The following is a 23,488-nucleotide window of genomic DNA, read 5'->3' as shown; positions in this document are numbered from 1 at the left end:
AGTTACTCCTATTTCCTAAAGGATACCCACTTGCAATGGTAACTGAAGAAGGTCTGCTCACTACTGCACCGACAGAACTGCTTGCCACACAGAGGTATCTCCCAACATGGGACATCTGTAGATGGGAGATGGTCAATGACCCAAACTGGATCGTTATTCCATTCTGTTCGCTGTCTGTTAATTTCTTTCCGTTGAAGTGCCATGTAATGTGTGCCCAGGCAGGCTCTGCAGCACAGCGAAGTTGAACTCGTCCCCCTAGTTTCTGTATTGTGGACAGGGGTTCTGCTGTGAAGTAAGGAGCCAGGTCTGTATAAAAAGGAAAAAGACGGTTAAAATTGCCCTTACTTCTGAAACCATAACCTTACCAAAAGGGAACCGCCTTAATTGGATTCATCATCTGGATGACACCGGGTTTGCAGTCGACCATAACATTTCTAACCTCTGTGTCCCAAGGCCAATTCTAGTGATCATTCCAAACAGCTAATACAAATGCGGTATTAGAAGAACATAAGATGTAGAAGCAGAAGTAGGTCATTCAGTCCATGTTTGCCTACAGATTAAAAATCAATTTCAGTCTTGAATATACTTAAATGACCCAGCCTCAACAGTCCTCTATGGCACAGAATCCAAACATTCTCACCCTTCAGAAGAGATTCTCCCTCATTGCTGTTTTAAATGTACAACCCTTAATTCTGAGATGAAACCCTCTGCTCCCAGAGGAAGAAACAACTTTTCTGCATCTACCCTGTCAAGTCCTGAAAAGCTGGTTTGCTTCAATATGACTGGACTATAGAAGAACGAGAGAGAATACATACCGGCCAAACATGCACAATTTATTCTTTTAAGACAGTACTTCCATACCTGGTAGCAGCCTTGTGAACCTTTTCTGGACTTCCTCCAATGCCAGTTTATCTTTCGTTAGATAAGGGGCCTAAAATTCTTCACCGTATTCCACTTGTGGTCTGACTAGCACCTTATAAAGTTTTAGCAAACTCTCCCAACTTTTACACCCCATTTGTTTGAAATAAAAGGCCAATATTCCATTTGCTTTCCCTATGATCCACTGAATTGAAATGCTAGCTTTTCCTAATACATGCAAAAGGACTCCCAAATCCCGCTGTTTCATTGTTTTCTGCAGTCTTTCTCCATTTAAATAATATTCAGCACCTCAATTTTTCCTGTAGAAATGCATAACTTCATATTGCCTCATATTACATTCCATCTGCCAAGTTTTAGCCTATTTCCTTTACCTGTCTACACACCTCTGCAGACTCTTGTCATCATCACCAGTTACCTTGTCACCTACAAATGTGCAGTCTGCCTGGTCTATACAAGATACTGGGTGCTGGAAACTGTGTGTCACAATGGGGGACATGTAAAATTGCTCGCAGTTACCATATTTGATAGAATCACAAGATTTGTTAGATACACAAGTTAAGACTTCCATCCAATTTCTGGGCCCAAGTAAAAATAGGATGAAGCAGTGAATAATACAAAAGAAAATAAAATTGCTAGAAATAGAAAATGCAACAAATATATAGGGCGATCAGTAACTGTAAAGATAAACAGATTATGATATTGGCTATGATGACAAAGAAACATTTATCAGAACTCTTGACAAAAATACAGGCAAAACACCAACCGTAATCCCTTTTACTTCTTACAAATGTTGATTCACCTATAAATCCAGCATTTTATGTTGATAAGAAATGCAAGTGCAAATAGGATGGCTTTGCCTGTTGTGTTTGCCTAGGTTTCAGTGGCTGTGTGCAGCACGAAAATTACAAGCTGTGCATCCATGAAGCAGCATCAGGAAGTTATTAGTATTAATGATTTGAGCGTAATTTAGGCACAGTATCCTACACATAAACTATTTGAGACATAAATGTTCAACATGCCACATTAACTCATTAATTACTTACAGCCATAGAGTCACAGATGTACAGCATGGAAACAGACCCTTCGGTCCAACTCTTCCATGCCGACCAGTTATCCTAACCTAAATCAGTCTCATTTGCCAGCACTTGGGTCGTATCCCTCCAAACCCTTCCTATTCATGTCCCCATCCAAATGCCTTTTAAATGTTGTAATTGTATCAGCCTCTACCACTTTCTCTGCCAGCGCATTTCATTGTGTGAAAAAGTTGCCTCATAGGTCCCTTTTAAATCTTTCCCCTCTCACCCTAAACCTATGGCCCTAGAGTCCTGGACTCCCCCACACCCTGTGATAATGACCTGGGTGTTCACCCTATCCATGCTCCTCATGATTTTATAAACCTTGATAAGGTCACCCCTCAGGCTCTGACGTTCTAGGGAAAACAGCCCAGTTTATTCAGCCTCTCCCTTTAGCTCAAATCCTCCATCCCTGGTAATTAATATCCTTGGAAATCATTTCAGAACCCTTTCAAGTTTCAACCCTTCTAATAGAAAGAATGCAAATGCTGCAAAACAATGAAGGCTTAAATATCAAGTTTGGTAAATATTATACTAGTGGAGGTTAACCATTTCCTAACAAGGAAAATGCTGGATGGAAATGTATAACCACAACTTTGGGAATACTTAAACCACGGCAGACATTATAAGACAAGTGAATAGGAGAAGTATGAATCCCATTTTTTTGCCACTCGAGGATTTTCTTTAAGCTATTTGTATAGAAGTGCCCCATGTTAATGTGATCAGTGATGTGTCTTGACATTTCAAAATTGTATTGTATTAAGTCATGGCTTACCTGCCCTGATACATGAGAAAACAACTGGCAGCCACACACACAACACAGAGTGCATACGCCCTTTCTCTGGATCCATTGCACTGTGACTGGGAAGCAAGGCTGAAGAGCTCTGCAGCAAGACAGGGTGGCCAGTACAATCTGCAAAAGCAAGAGAAATAAAATGAAGACAAGAGCCAATTAGATTCACAATGCTCACCATAGACAGAGCTAAACATGGATGCGTCAATGAGAGCTCAAATAATAAGCCACACATCAAAAATCAACATGTGACAAAAGGAATGTTTATTTGATTTTCCTTCTCTTTCTGTAACTCTGACTGTGGTTCAATCTGGTACAGCCTGTACTATGAGACCAGTAGAAAGAGAACAGCTGTTGTCTGGTCTGATATTTTGGAGCACCAAGCATCCCAAGCACCATTCAAGAAAACTGAGCTGCAACATCTTTGGCCTAATACCCAAGAGGCATAAAAATACTGTTTTAATACAATCATTTACTAAGTTCAGTGTCTAGGAACATGCTCTTAAATATCAACTGAATAACAAATAATTAGACCAATCGACAAGACTGAAGTGATTAATTGGAGGCAGAGCTGTATAAGAGGCCGTTTGTAAACATATCACATCTATCTGCTTCCCTTTGTCATGCAATCCTGAATCACTGTGGCTCCCTAAAGCAATTTACCACAGAAATAATACACAAACATCAGCGAAGATGGAGTACAAGAAACAGAGAAGCTTCCAAGCTTGAATGTGAAACAAGGCAGCGTAACTCTGTGGCAGGTGCTAACGTGTCTGTGGCAGCTGATTTCAATAGGACTGACAGCATCTTAAATTAAAAACATATTTTAAAAAAAAGACCCCTTCATCTGAGAGATGGCAGAATGCCATTTAAATAGCTGAGATCTCAGGCACCAAATCTGACAAAAATAGCTTAAATGCCTGCTCTGCCCAAATAATTCAGTACCCAAAGGCAATTTTAATCACTTAGATGAGAATTACATCATTTTTCTTCTTAACAAAAAGCAAAGATTTTCTGTTGTCAATCTTTAGGCTTTTTCACTGAGAATATCAGATCCCTTGGGCAAGACAGCAGTAAATTCTAGGTGAGTAAATGGACATTAGCTTTCTGATAGCATCGCAAATGGTCAATAAGCGGCCAGCTCTCTATTCAAACTAATCTGCATTCTACTGCCTGCACTTTCTTCTAACGTATCAACAAACAAATCAGTTTTCGGGTTGTGTGTTATTTGCAAAAGCTAACAAATAACATTAGCCCCAGAGACAGCTATCTCTGGAACTAGTTCAATTAACTAACTCAGGTTCAAGTTACAAAGGCTTGAGATGAAACACTGATGCTGAGTGAGTACTTAAAATCAAAATGTACTTGTTAACCTCCTCAGGAATTAACCATTACCATTCCATTACCGTGAGGGGTGGCATTCCCTCACCTCTGATAAAATATTTCCTGTGGACACAGACAAAACGTTCTCTAGTACAGAGGCCCCACCAATCCCAATCCTTACATTTATTATGATTTGGAGGTGTCGGCGTTGGACTGGGGTGGACAAAGTTAAAATCACAACACCAGGTTATAGTCTAACTGGTTTATTTGGAACCCACCACAAATACTAAATGAGTGGAAGTTAGTGCCTTAATTTTCCTTTTGAGTGGTGGAAAAACCACTTTGCAGATGTTGATTAAAAAAAGGTGCCAAATAAGTTTAACAGTGGAATGGTAGTACGACAATGTGGAGTTACATCTCCATTTGACTATCATTTCAGTAGCTTTTGAACTTTAATAACACTGTTGGGTTAGCATCATCAGTAGTGTTCTCTTGTGTGAAGGCAATGGTTGGTTTGTAAGAAAGGGCAGGAGTATATCAAGTTTGAGGAGGTTCACCGAGTTCATCCTGGGTTATGGAGGAATTTCCCAGGAGACATTGAGTAAATTGGGCCTGTACACATCGGAGTTTAAAAGACTTTGAAGAGGCACACAGTGAATCTTCATCATGAAGTCACCAGATTCAAAAGATTAATTCTACTTTCTCCAACAGATGCTGCCAGACCAGCTGAGTTTCGGCAACAATTCTGGTTTTTGTTTCAGATCTGCAGTTTTCTTTTAATATGAAAGGCAACTTACTGTTTTGAAGGGTTACCAGAAGTGAAACATTAACTCTGCTTTCTCTCCACAGATCTGCAGTTCTTTGTTTTTGAAACATAACATTCTTCGGACACATAACAGGGTAAATGCAGAGAGGCTTTTCTCCCTCTGTGAGATGTAGGAACCAGAAGGCATAATCTCAGAAAAGCAGTCGCCTATTTAAAACAGAGAGGAAGAGGAATTCTCTCTTTCATAGAGTAGTCAATCCATGGAATTCTTTATTGCAGAGGGCTGTCAAGGATAGATTATTACATATATTCAAAAGAGTTTTAACCTGCATGAGAATCAATGCAGCTTGGCTGAGAAACTAGAGATAGCACTGCAGAAATGAGTCAAAACTAGAGTTGAAGGAAAATTGAAGGAGTTAATGATCACTCCCAGTAGCACTAAATAGGCATTTTACTTGTATTGTTATGATTGGAGAAAGCAGTTATGATGTGATATTGAAATGAACAATCCATTCAATAGTTTCAACCTAATGCCAAAGGAATGACGGTGATGCCACCAAGGGTCTCCTGAAAACCTGAAACTCTTTATTATTAGCACAATTATCCTTCCTGGTCATTGCGTGACTGAGAGACATTAAAAGATTTTGATGGATGAATTCGCATCCCAATGAATTGAACATTATCCTTAAACACCCTTAAAGTAAACTCAGACAGATCTGTAAAAATAAGGCCCTTGGTTAATGACTACACCATTTGCAATATCATGGTATGAACAATAAGTATACACTTGTGAAAAAGTCAAATTTTTTTAGACTAGTTTTAAAGGTTCAATTTATAAGGTTGACTATTACATGGGCATTAGTTTTAAGGGGTTGAAATCCAGGCTGCAGTTTGAAATACTGTTTTGTTAGCCGAAGTTGATTTTTTGCTCAACCAATCCCAGGTAAAGAAGAAAAACACAATGAATTACAGTAAAGGTATTTATCGGATAAAAGCAAGAGAAACAAGAATGAATTACTGGTAGTAAATTTTATTTATACATACTAATACGAAAATTTAACATGTCAAAGATTCACTGAAATCCTGCAAAATCTCACTGTTCAACATTGTCATGGGTCTGGAATAATGGCACACTTCATGAAACATTTATTAAATTCTGAATGTGGAAGTGTCTTGAATTTTCCTGCCAATCCTTCTGTTTCCCTCCCATTTACTCTCGTATGTAATGAGCCCCAGCAACATTAACAAATTTGTCAAATAATTAAAGATATATGGAGCTAATATATATCACTTTTATTCAGATATAATGGCATAATTAAAATGATTAACAGTTTAATGATATTAACTTTTGGATGGATAGTGAACAAAGTGCAATAAGTATTGATAGACTTAGTTCCAACTTGAATGAATGAATGAATCAAAATGTGCTGTAGTAAACCAAGTGGGATAAGTAGAGTTATGAATGAATGAATAGAAACACAACATAGTAAACAAAGATCGACAAGTAGAGTTACCGGTATGAATGAACGAATGCGATTTTGTTTAAGTGGGTTAATGCGAACATGCAGTTTCCTTTGCAAAAGGTTTATGATGCGATAAAGTAGGGTCAACTTTTACTTGAGATATACGGAAAATATAAAAATTTTTTGGCCAAAAATAAGGGGTTAACTTTTACACAAGGTCGACTATTACACAAGTAAGCTTCTGCTAAGTTATACAAATCTGGGTTAAATTAAATTATAAAAAGCAATAGAATAATTACTAGTATTTGTATTACCAATTTTCTCTTTAGACAGTAAATTAGTCAGCGATGAGACAAAAAAGCAATTTAACAGAGCATATTAATAGAATGCACAGGAGTTAAAACAGATCAAATTGAGGAAAAGATGTTTATTTTTAAAAAGTCATTTTAGTTCCTTGATGACTTAATATTTAATTTCATCCTCAAGACTGATTACTTTGGTTTGCAATATTTTCCTCCACAACATCTACCCCCTCATCCAGGCTGCCAATGACTCAGATCCTGAGCTGACTGCCATTTCTCAGCACAAGGAGTGATTTTGTTAATCTCCCACTCAACCCATCAGGAAGGCCCTGCTGTGAGTAAAGTGCAGCGTTTGCTTAAGCACTCAGGCCTTGCTAGAAAAGGAACTACCCATCGGCAGCATGAACCCACACTGAAAGAAAAAACAAACATTTCAGCCCGTTTACACAAAAGCACTGCTCGCCCAAGGAAGCATGCAACTCCATCATACCACAAAGTGAACAGCTGCCTCAAAAGCAAACCGAACCCAGCTACTGTTTCGATGAGGGAAGGTCTAACTGCCATTCTGTTAGCTGGACTCTACTACTGCATTTATTAGTGTAAATGCAGAACATTTTGTGTACACGAATGTTGAGTCCATTCAAGGACAAATGCAACAAGGGCAGATATCTTGGAAACTTCAAATTCAAAGATCTAAAAAAAAAGTTATCAGGGTAGACAACAGGTAACTGAATTCCCATAGATAATAAATAGGTGCACAGCTCAGTGATGCAGGACGGTGTTTAATGGCCCTGACAAGGAGCGGCCTGCCTTCATTCTCTCAACCAGTAACCTCACCTCAATGTCTGATTATAAAGGTATCTCTATATTAGAACCAAAAGTGCTGTGTAATCTGCATGTACTTTGTCATTCTGCATTCTACCACGCTTCACTGTCCTACAAATTGACAAAATAAAATTACATACTTGGAAAAAGAACAATTACATTTAAGATTCTGTTAAAAAGGATAGAAAATCTGCTAACTGCAACAGATAGGAACAGCATGTGAAAGTTGTCCATAAGGACTTGTGTTTTTGTGTGGAGACTCAGCTGTACTATGTAAAGAGTTCGGGAAATAATTAGGGGTGCCTGGCTTGTGTTATTGTTCGGCCTAGGTCCCTGACTGATGAAAAGCAGGAAGCAGCACCCAAGGATAACCAAAGTCCTCCTAATGCATATTTAAATCCACATAGCAGTTTAGTTCTTGATCCCAACTGTGGACATCTTTTTGAATACCCTATTTCGACACAACTTTGCTGAACTTCTCTGATGCAGAGACTTTAGTAATTTGCTTAGGACTATCAAATCAGCACAACTGGTGTCACTGACATGCAACACTCATGGCTGTTTTAAAATCATCTCAGTACTTCAGTGCAATAAAAATTCACTAGGAAGAATTGGTAAATATTCTTTAAAATGTGGCAACCAAAAAAATCAGATGAATCAGCTACAATGGCAACTTGCATTTATAAAGTGACCCTCATGGGTACAGCATTACAAGGAAAAAAAAGAGGAAAAAGCATTGGCAATTGGGGACAGCACAGAAGGGAAACTATAAAGTTTGTTTAAAACGGGTCTTTAGGATGGTAGTGAAAGAAGAGACAAAGGGCCAAGAGATTTTTCTTGCAAATAGTTTCGTAAGACTTAAGGATAATAATTCGAAGGATTACTCTCCAGTGGGACCAAATGCTAACTCATAGTGAAAGAAGTGATATTGACTTGTGGAGCATTTGGTCTTGCTCAGATAAACTGGGAGAAAACTTGCAGAGGGATTTAAAAACAGCTTAATACAAGAATATGCACCTATACACTTGTTTCAGTTAATTTGTTATGAAAAAGGAGAGGCTACCTTCTGATTACAGAATCCAAGCAATGCTGTGAACACACATGGGCTTCAACACTAATTTCATAATTAAATAGTGCCACAGATCTAATGTCAAAACAGCATGAATTTTAGCAGGCAAGAAAAAATACACAGACATTGGCTAAACAGTTAAACTATCTGAATTAATTTTCAATTCAATGCTGTTTGGTCGGTGCCACATGCTGGCCACTTGAGGCAAGTGCAACCTTAGAATGGTTTATTTTATTTCAACTTGAATTCTTCATTAAAATTAATTTAGGAATGTTTTATTGCACTATTTGAGGGGCATTTTTAACGTGAAGTAATGGAATATCAGATAAATGGCATTTACATGGGGATTTCGAATTGGCTATTCCTGACACTGATCTCTCTTCAAAAGATTATTAATGAGAAAAATATCAAAAGGATCAATTATCACACAACAGGCACAATCTAGCAAGAAAACATGCTAGGGCCAGTTATGAATACACTATGTAACAAATATTTCCTTGGGAGTAGATTTTACAGTGGGAATGTCTGTTTTTAGCCTAGTCTAGTTTTAATTGAGTATAAATTCATTTAAGTGGTGCTGAGGATTCTATAGTGCACACATAAGGCAGTTTTTAACAGCTTCCACTCATTGAGTAGGAACAATGGCAATTGCAATGCAGGCACCAAAATGTTAAAACAACATTCAGGGCAGGGAAACAAAATGCCAGGCAGTGACTTGGTTGCTCATTCTCTGCACCCCTGCGCACATTATTGAAACATACGCTCTACATTATCTGTTATTTCAAAACTCAAGTGAAGGGAGAACTATTATTTATATATTACCTTAGTACAATGCCTAGAAACATCCCAAGCACTTGACATGCAATTAATTACTTTGTGCAGTGACCGTTATGAGGGTAAGAAGCAGCCATTTTTCAAACAGCAAGGTGCCACAAACTGTAATGAGATGAATGACCATTAACCTGTGCATTTTTTTTAAAAAACAATGTTGGTTGAGAAAGGCATGTTGAACTTCATACCAGAATTCCTGGCTTACATTTGTACCGAACTAAGAGATCTTTTTAAATATGCCCCAAATCACATTCCAGTAAAGCAGACACATTCGGGATGAACTAGGAAATGGAAAAAAAAATGCTAAAAATACTTTAAACATGCAGAAGGAATTTTCAGTGTCACTGACACATGATAACTGCATGAGTTCCTGGCACTGGAGTTTTCACCCAAATAATCACCTTGCTATTTAAGGTGATTGACCTTATTTGAAAATGTCCCATAGTTCAGTAACACCCATTTTAAATTGCAGATTCTAGACCTTCTGATGGTATTTCTTTTCCTCTTAATTAGTAAGTGGCATTTTTTTTTTACTGATGAGTCCACAGTTGCTTCTGGGCTTATATCTCACTGGAATAAAAGGTTTTGCCTTCGAGAGTCAGTCGGACTATTTTTTTGCCAGGAAGTTTTCAAAGCCACAGGGAGAGAAAAACCGGGATTAGTGCTCCCTTCTTTCTGTGTTGCTCTTTGGCTGTCTGCAAGCCTTTGATCAATGGCATTACTCCGCACTGTAGAAATTTCTCTCTCTCTCCACTCTGCTTATTCCTGGGGTCTGGGACAATGAGGAGAGCAGCTGCGACCTTCTAGAGCATGATGTTCCCTGTCCATAGGCTTCTTGCACTTCACAAACTTTCCCCAGCCCCCACACCCCCGCCTCCCTCCCAAAAGCTGCAGTGGAACCAATCAAGCATGCTTATCCTCCAAATGCCAACAAAGACATTTCCTTTCATGCCAGCCAGCTAAGTGGGAAGAAAATAGAAGTGACTTGGATAAATTGTAGCAAAGACAGAGAAAACAGAAAATAATCAACTCCACATGATCCACTTCTGTCTGCACAATGGAAGCCCCTCGACCTCTGGGTAACCTGGGATAGGTCACTGCCTGGGTCAGAGGTTAGTCACAGATAAGGCAATATTGAGTGGCTGCCAGTTACAATGACACTCAATGTGTTCCTAATTAGATTCAAGGATGAGCTTCGGCTCCAAGCAGTAAATAAGCGTGGCACCTTGCTCTAAAGCACAATAACTAAAAGATTCCATCTGAACAGTGCATTCTACTCTGAATTTTAACACTTCAGTAATTTTTAAATTAGCAGAGATTTTACAAAGCAATGACAATGAGCACAAAAGTCTTTTTAAAACAAAATGCATTCCCTGCCCCCAAGTTAGTTTTCTGAACACCTTTTCTAAAGTTATGGACTCAAGCTGGGGGGCTGTTCCACAAGCACTAGTGACTCGCTGGGTTCTCCATCAAGACGTAACCATCCTGGATAGTGATAATTGTATTGGTGGAGGGATTTCGCATCTGAGCCTTGGGCAGCTCTAAAAGTATAACTTAAAATAGAAACAAGGAAACAAAAGGTTCTGTCGATCTGCAACTGCGAATTCAACTAAGATCAGCTAACTTAACTAGCCTGCATGTCTAATTTCCAAGATGGTAGTGTATTTACTAACCAAGTCATCACTCAAAATAATTAACAAGTTTAGAAAAGCACACCCATTTGTTGTTGTTTTGGATCCCCCTCCCCCCTCTCTCCCAAGCAAACCATCTACCAGCACTGTGCACCAAGTATCTCCTCCAGTAAAATGCGTTTTAAGGAAACAGCCATTAAAAAAAAATGGATTAATAATGCAATCTGCAAGATCTGAAAGTTACCAATCACAAATTTGGAATTTTATTTAAAACTGAAACTGTATGAAAGTTCAGAGTCAGGGCGCACAATGTTGATTACAGAGTAGAGTTGTCATGGCAATCAATATGGCACTTGTGCAATGGCATTTTGAGAGCAACATGATCCTGGAAACCAACCAGACTGAAAGCATCCTGTTACAACTGTATTTATGCTTTAATGCTGTTTTCATGGGCAGTAATGGATGGCTGCACTCCTGCTCACCCAACAAAGTGCACAAGGTGGTTTTCATAATAACCAAAAATACCATCTCAATCTGATCATGTGCCCATATATGGCATATAGACTGGAAGGGCACGAATCTAGCCCCGGTCAGCACAAAAGTAGAAGATGGTGATGGGTGACAGATTTGACATGAAAGAGGAAACAGGTGACTTGGTCTTGAATGTGATGTTTATGAACTCAAAGATTATGAAGACAACAGCTGAGAAATTAAACTTTGTGGAGACAATAGTTACAGCAATGGGGTGAAGGTGGGCATGTTGCAGATTGGTCTTATCAAGTGGGAACTGAGATTAAATTCAATGCTATGGATTAGTCATCTACTCTGATCAGGATGGCAGGATGAGGCATGGATCCAGCATGTAGTGGGCCTGAAAACAAACACCTCAGCCTTCCTATATTGAGCTTCAGAAAATTTTGATTCATCCACATCTCAGCTGCAGTCCAACATTACAGAAACACATACAATGTCATTGACATTTCTGTGGATCTAATTATTGAAGGATAATATGCTGATAAGGAAGGATCGAGAATAGATTCATGAATGACTGGAAAAATGGCCATACAGGAAAGAGGAAGAGAGCTATGACTAGAGATGCCCTGCTGTGTTTGAAAAGGTTGGAGTGGAATCGCATGGTATCAGCCAACAAAGCTGGAGGAGAGGCACAATGGAGGAAGATGTAGTTCACGGGAGATGCACTAGATTAATACCGTCACCTATGGAATCAATTTATGAAGAGAGATTGAGCAGTATAGAAGAATGAGGGGAGATATAATTACAGGCTATAAAAGATACTAAAGGGGATCGACAAAATAGATGTACGTTTTCTCTTGTGGGACCATCTAGAATGAGGGGTTATAGTTTAAGGATAAGGGGTAGCAGATTTAAATCAGAGATGGGCAGAAATTACTCCATCAAAGACAATAGGGACTCAATGGGGCATGAGGGTGTGGAATTCACTACCCCAGAATGTGGTGGATGTGGAGACATTGTAAATATTTAAATAGAGGATAGATTTTTAATTAGCAGAAGGATTATGGGCAAAGTGGAATTGAAGCAGAGATCAGCTATGATCATAATGAATGGCAGAGTGGCTCAAGGAGCTGAATTTTCTACTCCTGCTCAGAGTTCTTACGATCAACCGTATGGCTAACTGGCTGTGGAGAGGTCAATTAAGAATGAAGATTTTTTTCCCCCAAATATGCCTTCACAGTTTCAAGATCATCCCAAAGCATTTTCCAGCCAATAACCACAAATAGAGCTAATACACCATTGTCACAGTCACAAAAGAGGTTATTCCTGACTTCAAATCTAAAAACCAGCTCTAATATTCTTGACTAAAACATGAAAAGCAGCATCTGGCTACATATTCCTGGCACATCCACTATTAGCAACAGATGCACTGATGTTCTGTGTATAGCATACATGTCATCTACCTTACTTTTACATGATTTATCAGCCAATTTTGTTTTCAAATTGATAATACTTTGGTGATTAAGTCAAAGTTAAACAGTAGGAAATCACAAATTAAAGAAGGTACAGCCATATATTGGAAGGATGTAATTGCACAGGGATGGCACAAAGAAAATTTAGGAGGATGCTGCCTAGGCTGGAGGGTCCGAGGTATGATAAAAGACTGAATAAGCTGGGAATGTTTTCCTTGGAGCAGTGAAAGTTGACAGATGACCAAATAGCGGAGCATAAGAATAAGGGACACAGATAGAAAAAAATGCCTTCCTATTCACACTATCAGTAACCGGGTCAATAATTGGGGGCACAGAATCATGGGAAAAGGTAGACGGCTAAGAAGAGAGTGGAGGAGAATTTTTTTTAAAACCCAGAGGGTGATGGGGTTCTGAAACACTCTGCCTGGGAAGGGTGGTGGAGTCAGAAACTCTTGTACCATTTAGCACCACTTAGATATTCACTTGCACTGACAGTCTCCGGGACTACGGGCCAAAAAGGTGGAAATATGATTAGTCTGATCTTTGTTGTGGTTCTGTTCGCCGAGCTAGGAATTTGTGTTGCAGACGTTTCATCCCCTGTCTAAGTGACATCCTCAGTGCTTGGGAGCCTCCTGTGAAGCGCTTCTGTGATCTTTCCTCTGCCATTTGTAGTGGTTTGAATCTGCCGCTTCTGGTTGTCAGTTGCAGCTGTCCGTTGCAGTGGCCGGTATATTGGGTCCAGGTCGATGTGCTTATTGATTGAATCTGTGGATGAGTACTATGCCTCTAGGAATTCCCTGGCTGTTCTCTGTTTGGCTTGTCTGATAATAGTAGTGTTATCTCAGTCGAACTCATGTTGCTTGTCATCTGCGTGTGTGGCTACTAAGGATAACTGGTCGTGTCGTTTCGTGGCTAGTTGGTGTTCACGGATGCGGATCATTAGCTGTCTTCCTGTTTGTCCTATGTAGGGTTTTGTGCAGTCCTTACATGGGATTTTGTACACTACATTGGTTTTGCTCATGCTGGGTATCGGGTCCTTCGTCCTGGTGAGTTGTTCTCTGAGCGTGGCTGTTGGTTTGTGTGCTGTTATGAGTCCTAGTGGTTGTAGTAGTCTGGCTGTCAGTTCGGAAATGCTCTTGATGTATGGTAGTGTGGCATGTCCTCGCTCTGTTGTCTTCCCCTTAGGCATCTAATTGATTAAATTGTGCGGGTATCCATTTTTGGCGAATACATTGTATAGGTGTTCTTCTTTCACTTTTTACAGTTCTGGTGTACTGCAGTGTGTTGTGGCCCTTTTGAACAGTGTCTTGATGCAACTTCTTTTGTGTGTGTTGGGGTGGTTGCTTTCTTAGTTCAGGACTTGGTCTATGTGTGTGGTTTTCTTCTATACCTTTGTGGTGAATTCTCCGTTCAGTATTCTCTGTACCATCACGTCTAGGAATGGGAGTTGGTTGTCCTTTTCTTCCACTCTCATGAATTGGATTCCTGTGAATGTGGCGTTGATGATCCCGTGTGTGTTCTCTATTTTTGTGTTTTTAATGATTACAAAGGTGTTATCTATATATCTGACCCAGAGTTTGGGTTGAATTTGCAGTAAGACTGTTTGTTCTAATCTTTGCATTTATGCTTCTGCTATGAGTCCAGAGATGGGTGAGCCCATGGGTGTGCCGTTGATTTGTTCATATATTTTCATCAACAGATGCCTTAGGGAAAGACAATGGAACGGGAACATGCCACAACCCGAAGGACTAGCCACACTACCTTACATCAAGAGCATTTCCGAACTGACAGCCAGACTACTGCGACCACTTGGATCCATAACAGCACACAAACCAATAGCCACTCGCAAACAACAACTCATCAGAACGAAGGACCCAATACCCAGCATGAGCAAAACCAATGTAGTATACAAAATCCCATGCAAGGACTTCACAATACATTACATAGGACAAACAGGAAAACAGCTAACGATTCGCATCCACGAACACCAACTAGCCATAAAATGATACAACCAGCTATCATTAGTAGCTACACACGCAGATGACAAGCAACATGAGTTCGACTGGGATAACACTACTATTATAGGACAAGCCAAACAGAACAGCCAGGGAATTCCTAGAGGCATGGCACTCATCCACAGATTCAATCAATAAGAACATCGATCTGGACCCAACATACCGGCCACTGCAACGGACAGCTGGAACTGACAACCGGAAGCGGCAGATTCAAACCACTATAAATGCCGGAGGAAAGATCACAGAAGCGTTTCACAGGAGGCTCCCAAGCACTGAGGATGTCACCTAGACAGGGGACGAAATGTCTACAACACAACTTTCCAGTTCGGCGAACAGAACCACAACAATGAGCACCCGAGCTACAAATCTTCTCACAAACTTTGAAGTCTGATCCAGACATGGGCCGAATGGGAGTCCTTCTGTGCTGTAAATTTCTATGGACGTTTATGAGAATGTACAAAGCAAAATAAGGCAAGTAGCTAGAAAGCTGATGAAAAAATTGCTAAGGGCATGTGAAAGTAATCAATTCCTAAATAGCAGTAAGAACTTACCAGTAAAAAAAATTGAAATCAAATCAATGAAATGCTTTGTGTGTTTTGGGGAAAAAAGGGAGTAGTGTCTACAATTTCCACACAATTTCTAAATGTACAAAAGGAAGACAAAATTAAATTCTACAATGATCTGATTAAATCCACTCACTGAATTGTCCGTTGGGGAAATTCCTTCTTTTCCTTCAATATTTTGTTTCAAGGTTTCTACTAACTTAATACTCAAAATATCCAACTAACTAACCCCTTATTAATTGAACATTTACACCAGGTCCCAGCATGGATCAATAAATGAATATGGGATAGCATCATAGAATCCCTACAACTGTGGAAGCAGGCCATTCGGCCCATAGTGGACTCGATGGGCCGAATGGCCTGCTTCCACACTTGTAGGGATTCTATGATGCTATTACATACTCAAGAGGATTTGGGCATGTTTTGTGACAAAATAAGAATGTAATAGGATGTAATGTGGAAAAATGTGAGATTATCTATTTTGGTAGGAGGAACAGATGTGCAAGGTATTTCTTATATGGTGAGAAGTTGGCAAGTGTAGATATGCAAAGGGACTCGGTTACCCTTGCTAAGTCACTGAAGGCTAAAACATAGGTTCAGCAAGTTTTTGGACTAGTTAATGAGATGTTATCCTTTATTGCAAGAGCATTTGAATACAGGAGTAATGAAGTCTAACTTCAGTTGTGTAGGAACTTGGTTAGAGGTAAACAGTGTGCATTTTGGGCCTCCATATCTCAGGAAAGTGCTTATTGCCTTAGACGGAATGCAACAATGGTTCACCAGCTTTGTTTCTGGGTTTGTTTTATGAAGAGAAACTGGATCTGCATTCTCTAGAGTTTTGAAGAATAAGAGATGATCTCATTGAAACTTACAAAATGCTTAAAATGGGAGTTTATGCATTTACAAATGTTGCCCCTGGTTGGAAACTCAAACAGAGCACAATTTAAAAATGCCCCTTAACCATTTACTCTTCAGATTTGAAAAGGACCTTTTTTTCCCAAAAGCTGGAATGCATTCTCAAAGTTACTTTGTTGTGTCACAACAAATCAATTAGCAAATAAACTTGTATTCCAAAGATTACAAGTGTCATCAACGTATGTTGCTCCTTTGTTGCCAGAAAGCAGGAAAAAAAGTTTATTTCAAAAACTAGCTTCTTTTTCCAGGGAAAAGGTTGAAGCCAACGTCAACTTATTTAACCAAAAGATTCAAACGGTACTGGAAGATTAATTTTTATTAGTGAAATTTTACACATTTCAATGAAGAAATTTATTTATAAACATTTGAGCTTAAGGACTGTGGGCGAAATCTTGCTTTTTCAGACAACTCGTGGTGACAAACCTAAATGTGGGAGGTACTTCTACTTAGGACCCAGTCAGGTTTTCTCATACAATTATGTGCTTTTTACCTCATTGTCTACGTACACTCAGGTAAAATGGAGAAAGTGAGCACTGCAGATGCTGGAGATCAGTCAAGTGTGTGGTGCTAGAAAAGCATAACAGGTCAGGCAGCATCCAAGGAGCAAGAGAAATCATTTCCTGATGAAAGGCTTATGCCCAAAATGTCGATTCTCCTGCTCTGCAGATGCTGTCTGACTTGCTGTGCTTTTCCAGCAGCACATTCTTAGCTCAGGCAAAATGTCTAATTTTAAGAGCAAGAAGATAGGAAGTTCTAGCCCCCTATGAGAATCTTCCTGACTTCAATTACTGGGCACTAAATTTAAAAGGCACCCAGGCAGCACTCAACTCTCTGCAATCAAGGAATATCAGCCAAATTCTGCTCAGCACCCCAAGCCACCCCCAGAAATGCCAGAGTCCAGGCAAAAAGCCAAACCGCAGTTCAGCAACACTTTCCTGAAGATTCCTCAGAAGGTTATTCAGGCAAGTCAGGGCACTGTGGATAGCAACAGCATTCAGCTCAATTAACAAAGGCTGTGAGCAGCTCAGGACAATCTGGTTTCAAACTTGCAAGAGGATAAATAATGAGCTATGCTTCACCAGATTGTGTGACATCTCTACTTATTGCTTCATACCCCTATGAGTGAGCACTAAGGTTGCTACTGCCACAGGATCATCCAAACAAGATTGGGTGCCAAGCATCAGATACCTCATATGCAATCAATATCTGTAACTTCAGTGCAGCAACCAGTGTAGCACTATATAGTTCTAAGACCTCCTACTCATCTGTTAGGATTCACCTTCATAAACACATAAGCAGGCTGTCAGATTGTTCATCACAACAAGAACATTCCCATCTGACTAGTGCAAAGCTAAAGTTTGCAGAAAAAAGGGACCGCCACAAAACAAGGCTTTGGGATGAAGACCACACAAGGATCTGAAATCATGTTTTATTAAATTGTATCAGCTCCAGTTATTTTATATTATTGAACCACTTTTCAATTAGAACTCTTTAACACCCAATCTACACACAAGAATAATCGCATTTCAGGGAATTAATATTTCCATCTCTATCAACACAGACTAAGTACTTACGTGTCCATGTTAATGTCTCTTATTGGTTCTCTACTGCAGAAAAAGAATGTGCAAAACCAGTGCAAACATGCAGAGTTGGGCAGGGGTGTAGACATATAGTTCCCCTTTGAGAAGCAGGCCATCAAATTAAATGGAGTGCAAGGAGAACGTGCCTGCTCTGAAAGAAACTGGAGGTCTCCTGCTGTCTAGTGAGAAAGCCTCCAAGCAGCAATTCCCATCTCCACAAGAAGCACAAATGTTTTTTTAAAAAGCCTTGAGTAAGGGAGGGAGCTTCATCACAAAAATTTTTTTTCTGTAGCCTCTGGATCCAACTCCCAAGCCAGGACGAAAAGCCCCAACCCTCTGCCTTAAAAATATTCCCTTAAATGTTAAATTATGATCCCTAGTTCTATATTCTCCCTTAAGTGTAAACACACTTTCATCATCCACCCAGTCAAGCCTCTCAGGAAATACAGTCATAGAGATGTACAGCATGGAAACAGACCCTTTGGTCCAACTCGTCCATACCGACCAGATATCCCAGCCAATCTAGTCCCACCTGCTAGCACCCGGCACATATCCCTCCAAATCCTTCCTATTCATACACCTATCCAAATGCCTCTTTAAATGTTGCAATTGTACCAGCCTCCACCACATCCTCTGGCAGCTCATTCCATACACATACCATCCACTGCATGAAAACGTTGCCCCTTAGGTCTCTTCTATATCATTCCCCTCTCACTCTAAACCTATGCCCTCTAGTTCGGGACTCCCCGATCCCATGGAAATGACTTTGCCTATTTATCCTATCCATGCCCCTCATAATTTTGTAAACCTCTATAAACCCCTCAGCCTCTGACACTTCAGGGAAAACAGCCCCAGCCTAGATTAGATTAGATTACTTACAGTGTGGAAACAGGCCCTTCGGCCCAACAAGTCCACACCGACCCGCCGAAGCGCAAACCTCCCATACCCCTACCCCTACATTTACCCCTTACCTAACACTACGGGCAATTTAGCATGGCCAATTCACCTGACCCGCACATCTTTGGACTGTGGGAGGAAATCGGAGCACCTGGAGGAAACCCACGCAGACACGGGGAGAACATGCAAACCCCACACAGTCAGTCGCCCGAGGTGGGACTTGAACCCGGGTCTCAGGCGCTGTGAGGCAACAGTGCTAACCACTGTGCCACCGTGCCGCCCAGCCTGTTCAGCCTCTCCCTGTAGCTCAGATCCTCCAACCCTGGCAACATCCTTGTAAATCTTTTCTGAACCCTTTCAAGTTTCGCAACATCTTTCCGATAGGAAGGAGACCAGAATTGCACGCAATATTCCAACACTGGCCTAACCAATGTCCTGTACATCCACATGACCTCCCAACTCCTGTACTCAATACTCTGACCAATAAAGGAAAGCTTACCAAATGCCTTCTTCACTATCTTATCTACCTGCGACTCCACTTTCAAGGCGCTATGAACCTGCACACCAAGGTCTCTTTGTTCAGCAACACTTCCTAGAACCTTACCATTAAGTGTATAAGTCCTGCTAAGATTTGCTTTCCCAAAATGCAGTACCTCACATTTATCTGAAGTAAACTCCATCTGCCACTTCTCAGCCCATTGGCCCATATCCTGTTGTAATCTGAGGTAACCCTCTTCACTGTCCACTACACCTCCAATTTTGGTGTCATCTGCAAACTTACTAACTGTACCTCTTATGCTTGCATCCAAATAATTTATGTAAGTGACAAAAAGTAGAGGGCCCAGCACCGATCCTTGTGGCACTCCACTGGTCACAGGCCTCCAGTCTGAAAAACAACCCTCCACCACCACCTTTGAGCCAGTTCTGTATCCAAATGGCTAGTTCTTCCTGCATTCCATACATGTTTCAATTTATTTTAAAATTTATTTGTGGGACGAGGGAGTCACTGGCTATGCAGTATTTATTGCACAGAGGGCATTTAAGAGTCAAACACATTGCTGCGGGTCTGGAGTCATGTGTAGGCACGAACAGGTAAGAATGGAAACTTCCTTCCCTAAAGGACATTAGTGAACCAGATGGGTTTTTCCTGACAATCTGCAATGGATTCATAGTCTTTATCAGATTCTTAATTTCAGATATTTATTGAATTCATACCATCTGCCGTGGTGGGTTTCAAACACAGGTCCACTGCCTCCCCAGGTTAAGTCACCTCTGACTACTCTAGGATACAGGTTCAACCTTTTCTCATTTCAGGTATTAGTCTAGCAAACTTTCTCTAAACTGTTTCCAACATATTAATATCATTTCGTTAATGTGGTGACCAGTACTGTACAAAGTACTCCAGATGCACTCTCACCAATGTCCTACATAACTGGGGCAGAACATGTCTGCTCTTGCATTCAATTCCTTTTGCAATAAACATTTTACTATAGCTAGCTTTCTTGATTACTTGCTATACCTGCACACTAAAGGTAAAGTCATCATCACTCCAGAGGACCACAGAGCTATTCTGTCATCACAGTGAGACAATTGGTGCTGAGTTTAGCCTGGAGATCACCATGCCTTGAGCAAGATTAAGAAGGTCAGACTGCACAATGACCTCAGTTGTTACAGAATTGAATCCACGTTGTTCACATCATTGTGCATCACAAACCAGCCATCCAACCAAATGAGGTGAATTCCTGATGAAGGGCTTTTGCCCGAAACATCGATTTTCCTGCTCCTCTGATGCAACTTGACCTGCTGGGCTTTTTCAACACCACTCTAGCCTTAAAACCAACCAAATTAGCTAACTGAACCCACACTGGTGTACTAACCCTCTGTGATTCAAGCACAAGGGCACCAGATCTTTCTAAATATCAGAGTTCTGCCATCTCTCACCATTTAGTTAATATGCTTATAATTTGTCCATTTTGGCAGAAGGAACAATTTCACATTTACTCACATTGCCAGATCTTTGCCCACTCAGTTAACTCACCTATTTTTCTTACGTGATCTTTACAGCTCACTTTCCTACATATCTTGGTCATCAGCAAATTTAGCTACCATACCCATGATCTCTTTAGTTAAATCATTTATACAAACTGCAAAGTAGTACGGTTCACTCTTGACTGACCTCTGAACAATTAGAGGTATGTAATGAATGCTGGCCAAGCCAGCAAAGCTCTGATCCCATCAATGAATACAAGTAAAGAGTTGATTAATCTATTTGTATTTTGAATTCCACATTTCCATCTACTTCCCCAAAACCCTTGTCTAACAAGAATCTATCAATTTCTCCCTTAAAAGGACATTCAATGACACTGCCTCCACCAACTAAGCAGAGTTCCAAAGTCTCAATCTTAAAAACCTTCGGGGCTGGAGACAGAATGGTGTGGAACAGCAGAGGACCAGAGCAAAGCGGGCGGGAGGCTTTGAGCAATGCGGGACAGTTGTCAGACCACTTGTGAAAGCCTCTGCACTGATCTAGTGCAATGTAACATTTACCTGAAATCTTTTAATCTGACTAATGTTTATCCTTTGTATGCCTTATTTTCAAACTTATACTTTGAATCATAAGACAATGTAACTTTTATCTACTTGATTTCTCTTTTTTGTACCTAAGATTTGTATTTAGGTGCTTTGTACCCTAGATGGCATCACAATGGCAACTTTGTAAAACTTTTCACTGTACTCCTGTACTTAGAATTAAGTTTTAGTGTCACATGTACCTAAGTCTAAAAAAGTTTCTCCTTGTCTGTCATAAAAGGGGGACTCCTAATTTAAAACAGTTCACTCTAGTTCTGGGATCACCTGCAAAAGAAAACATTCCATGTACACCTTGTCAAGACTATTCAGGATTTTGTGTGTTCCAATTAAACTACCCCTCAATCTTCTAAATTCCAGTGAAAACAAGCACAATCCTCTCATTCCAAGTATCAATCTGGTAACTTCCTTTAAAGCTCCTCCAACACATTTACATATTTTCTTAAATAAGGAGACGCAAACTGCACATCGTATTCAAGATATGGTCTCAACAATGTTCAACTCCTTTCAGGACAAGCAATAGCATTTCACTAGCCTTCTTAATTACTAGCTGTACCTGCATACTAACTTTTTGTGACTCAGAATTTTGAAATAATTTATGTACAATCCTCTGCCTTTTTCATTCTTCCTGCTACAGTGAACTTCTTCACATTTTTCCACATTATACTCCAAGGCAGATTGTTTCCCACTCACTCCAGCCATCTACGTTGGTTTATGAACGTCTTCTGTCCTCAACACAACATTGTTGGAGTCATCTGCAAATTTAATTCCCATGCTTTTGTTCCCCTCTTTGTCAATTGATGATTTAAAAAACTGTAAAAATTTATGCAGGAGCAAGTGGAAACAGATCTGGGAGTTAGCCTGTTTGCAGGCATACTCTCTGAGAGACCAGTATTTTTTTGAAAATCAATTTCGAGAAAGACTGTAATTATAAACTTTTACACGATAAAATTCTCACGCGCTAGGATTTTGTTTTAAAGAGCTACCACAGCTGGTATTTTGTAAATGACACTAATTTTGCTTATTGTCTGTCGCAGACCCCTTGGCAACATGGTAACCCACAAACCCACCAACACACTAAAACAACAGCTAAGTAATTTGAAAGACCCTATACAGACAAGCAAAACTGATGTCATTTACAAAATACCTTGCAAGAACCATAACAAACATTACTTTGGAGAAACAGGCAGAAAACCAGCCACCAGGAAACATGATCAACTAGCCACCAAAAGACATGACAAGGACACCACTTCGACTGGGACAAAACATCCATAATAGGATAAGCCAAACAGAGAGACACATGAGAATTCCTAGAAGCATGGCATTCCAACCAGAATTCTATCAACATAGATTTGGATCCCATTTACCACCCCATGGAAAAAAAGAACAGGAAATGACATCGCCATCCAAGGAAACCCAAACATTTAAATAGAAAGTAGACTACACCATCAGTGCTTCATCCAGAGACTCACTGGAGATATTACCTAGTATGGTGATGAAACGTCTGAAAATGAACCTTGCAGCCCAGCGAGCAAACCTATATCCAGAACCTGAACCTGAGCTACAAATCTTCACAAAATTCGCTGACAGTTGATCTCACTGCCTGGTCAATTCCCTCACTGTGCACATCTCTGACGGTCGCTATCACTGCCAGCCCAGGTTCCCTAGCCGTCTGCAACTGTGACAGTTAGTTTCACTACCTATCCACATTCCATCACTACATGAATATTGATCGCATGCTGCATGACTTGTCCTTCTGAAACTGTGCTTTGAGAAAAGTGCACACTCTTAAGCAGCTTTGCACTCTGTTTTAATTCCATCCTATCTTTACAGGGCAAGCTAGTTTTGTGGCGGCAATGCAAACAAATTAATTAGAAATATATTAGAAACTGATGTGAGATGTATTACAATACTCGCAACATAATCAGCCCATCTCCAGATGGGCTCAGCCAGACCTGCTCATCTGCCCATTCTCCACGGACCTGCAATTCTTTCTCTTCTCTACCATCCTATTAGATAAGGTGAACAAAG

At 40.2% G+C, this 23,488-nt stretch overlaps 1 protein-coding gene across 3 annotated transcripts in view; it reads right to left on the bottom strand.

Annotated features, from left to right (window-relative positions):
* Positions 1-23,488, bottom strand: part of cdon (cell adhesion associated, oncogene regulated) — a 166,635-nt gene that overhangs the window by 58,777 nt on the left and 84,370 nt on the right. For all 3 annotated transcript variants that reach the window (XM_060847092.1, XM_060847090.1, XM_060847091.1), the window contains exons 2-3: positions 2,728-2,865; positions 31-306 (exon numbers count right to left, since the gene is read on the bottom strand). In XM_060847092.1, coding sequence (XP_060703075.1) covers positions 31-306; positions 2,728-2,803 — 352 coding nt within the window. In that variant the 5' untranslated portion in view covers positions 2,804-2,865. The remainder of the gene's footprint in view (positions 1-30; positions 307-2,727; positions 2,866-23,488) is intronic.

This window comes from Hemiscyllium ocellatum, chromosome 29 (genome assembly GCF_020745735.1).
Source record: "Hemiscyllium ocellatum isolate sHemOce1 chromosome 29, sHemOce1.pat.X.cur, whole genome shotgun sequence".
In the NCBI taxonomy this organism is placed as follows: Eukaryota; Metazoa; Chordata; class Chondrichthyes; order Orectolobiformes; family Hemiscylliidae; genus Hemiscyllium; species Hemiscyllium ocellatum.
Note: the sequence above shows the minus strand (reverse complement) of the source record. Positions and strands in the feature narration are given on the sequence as shown.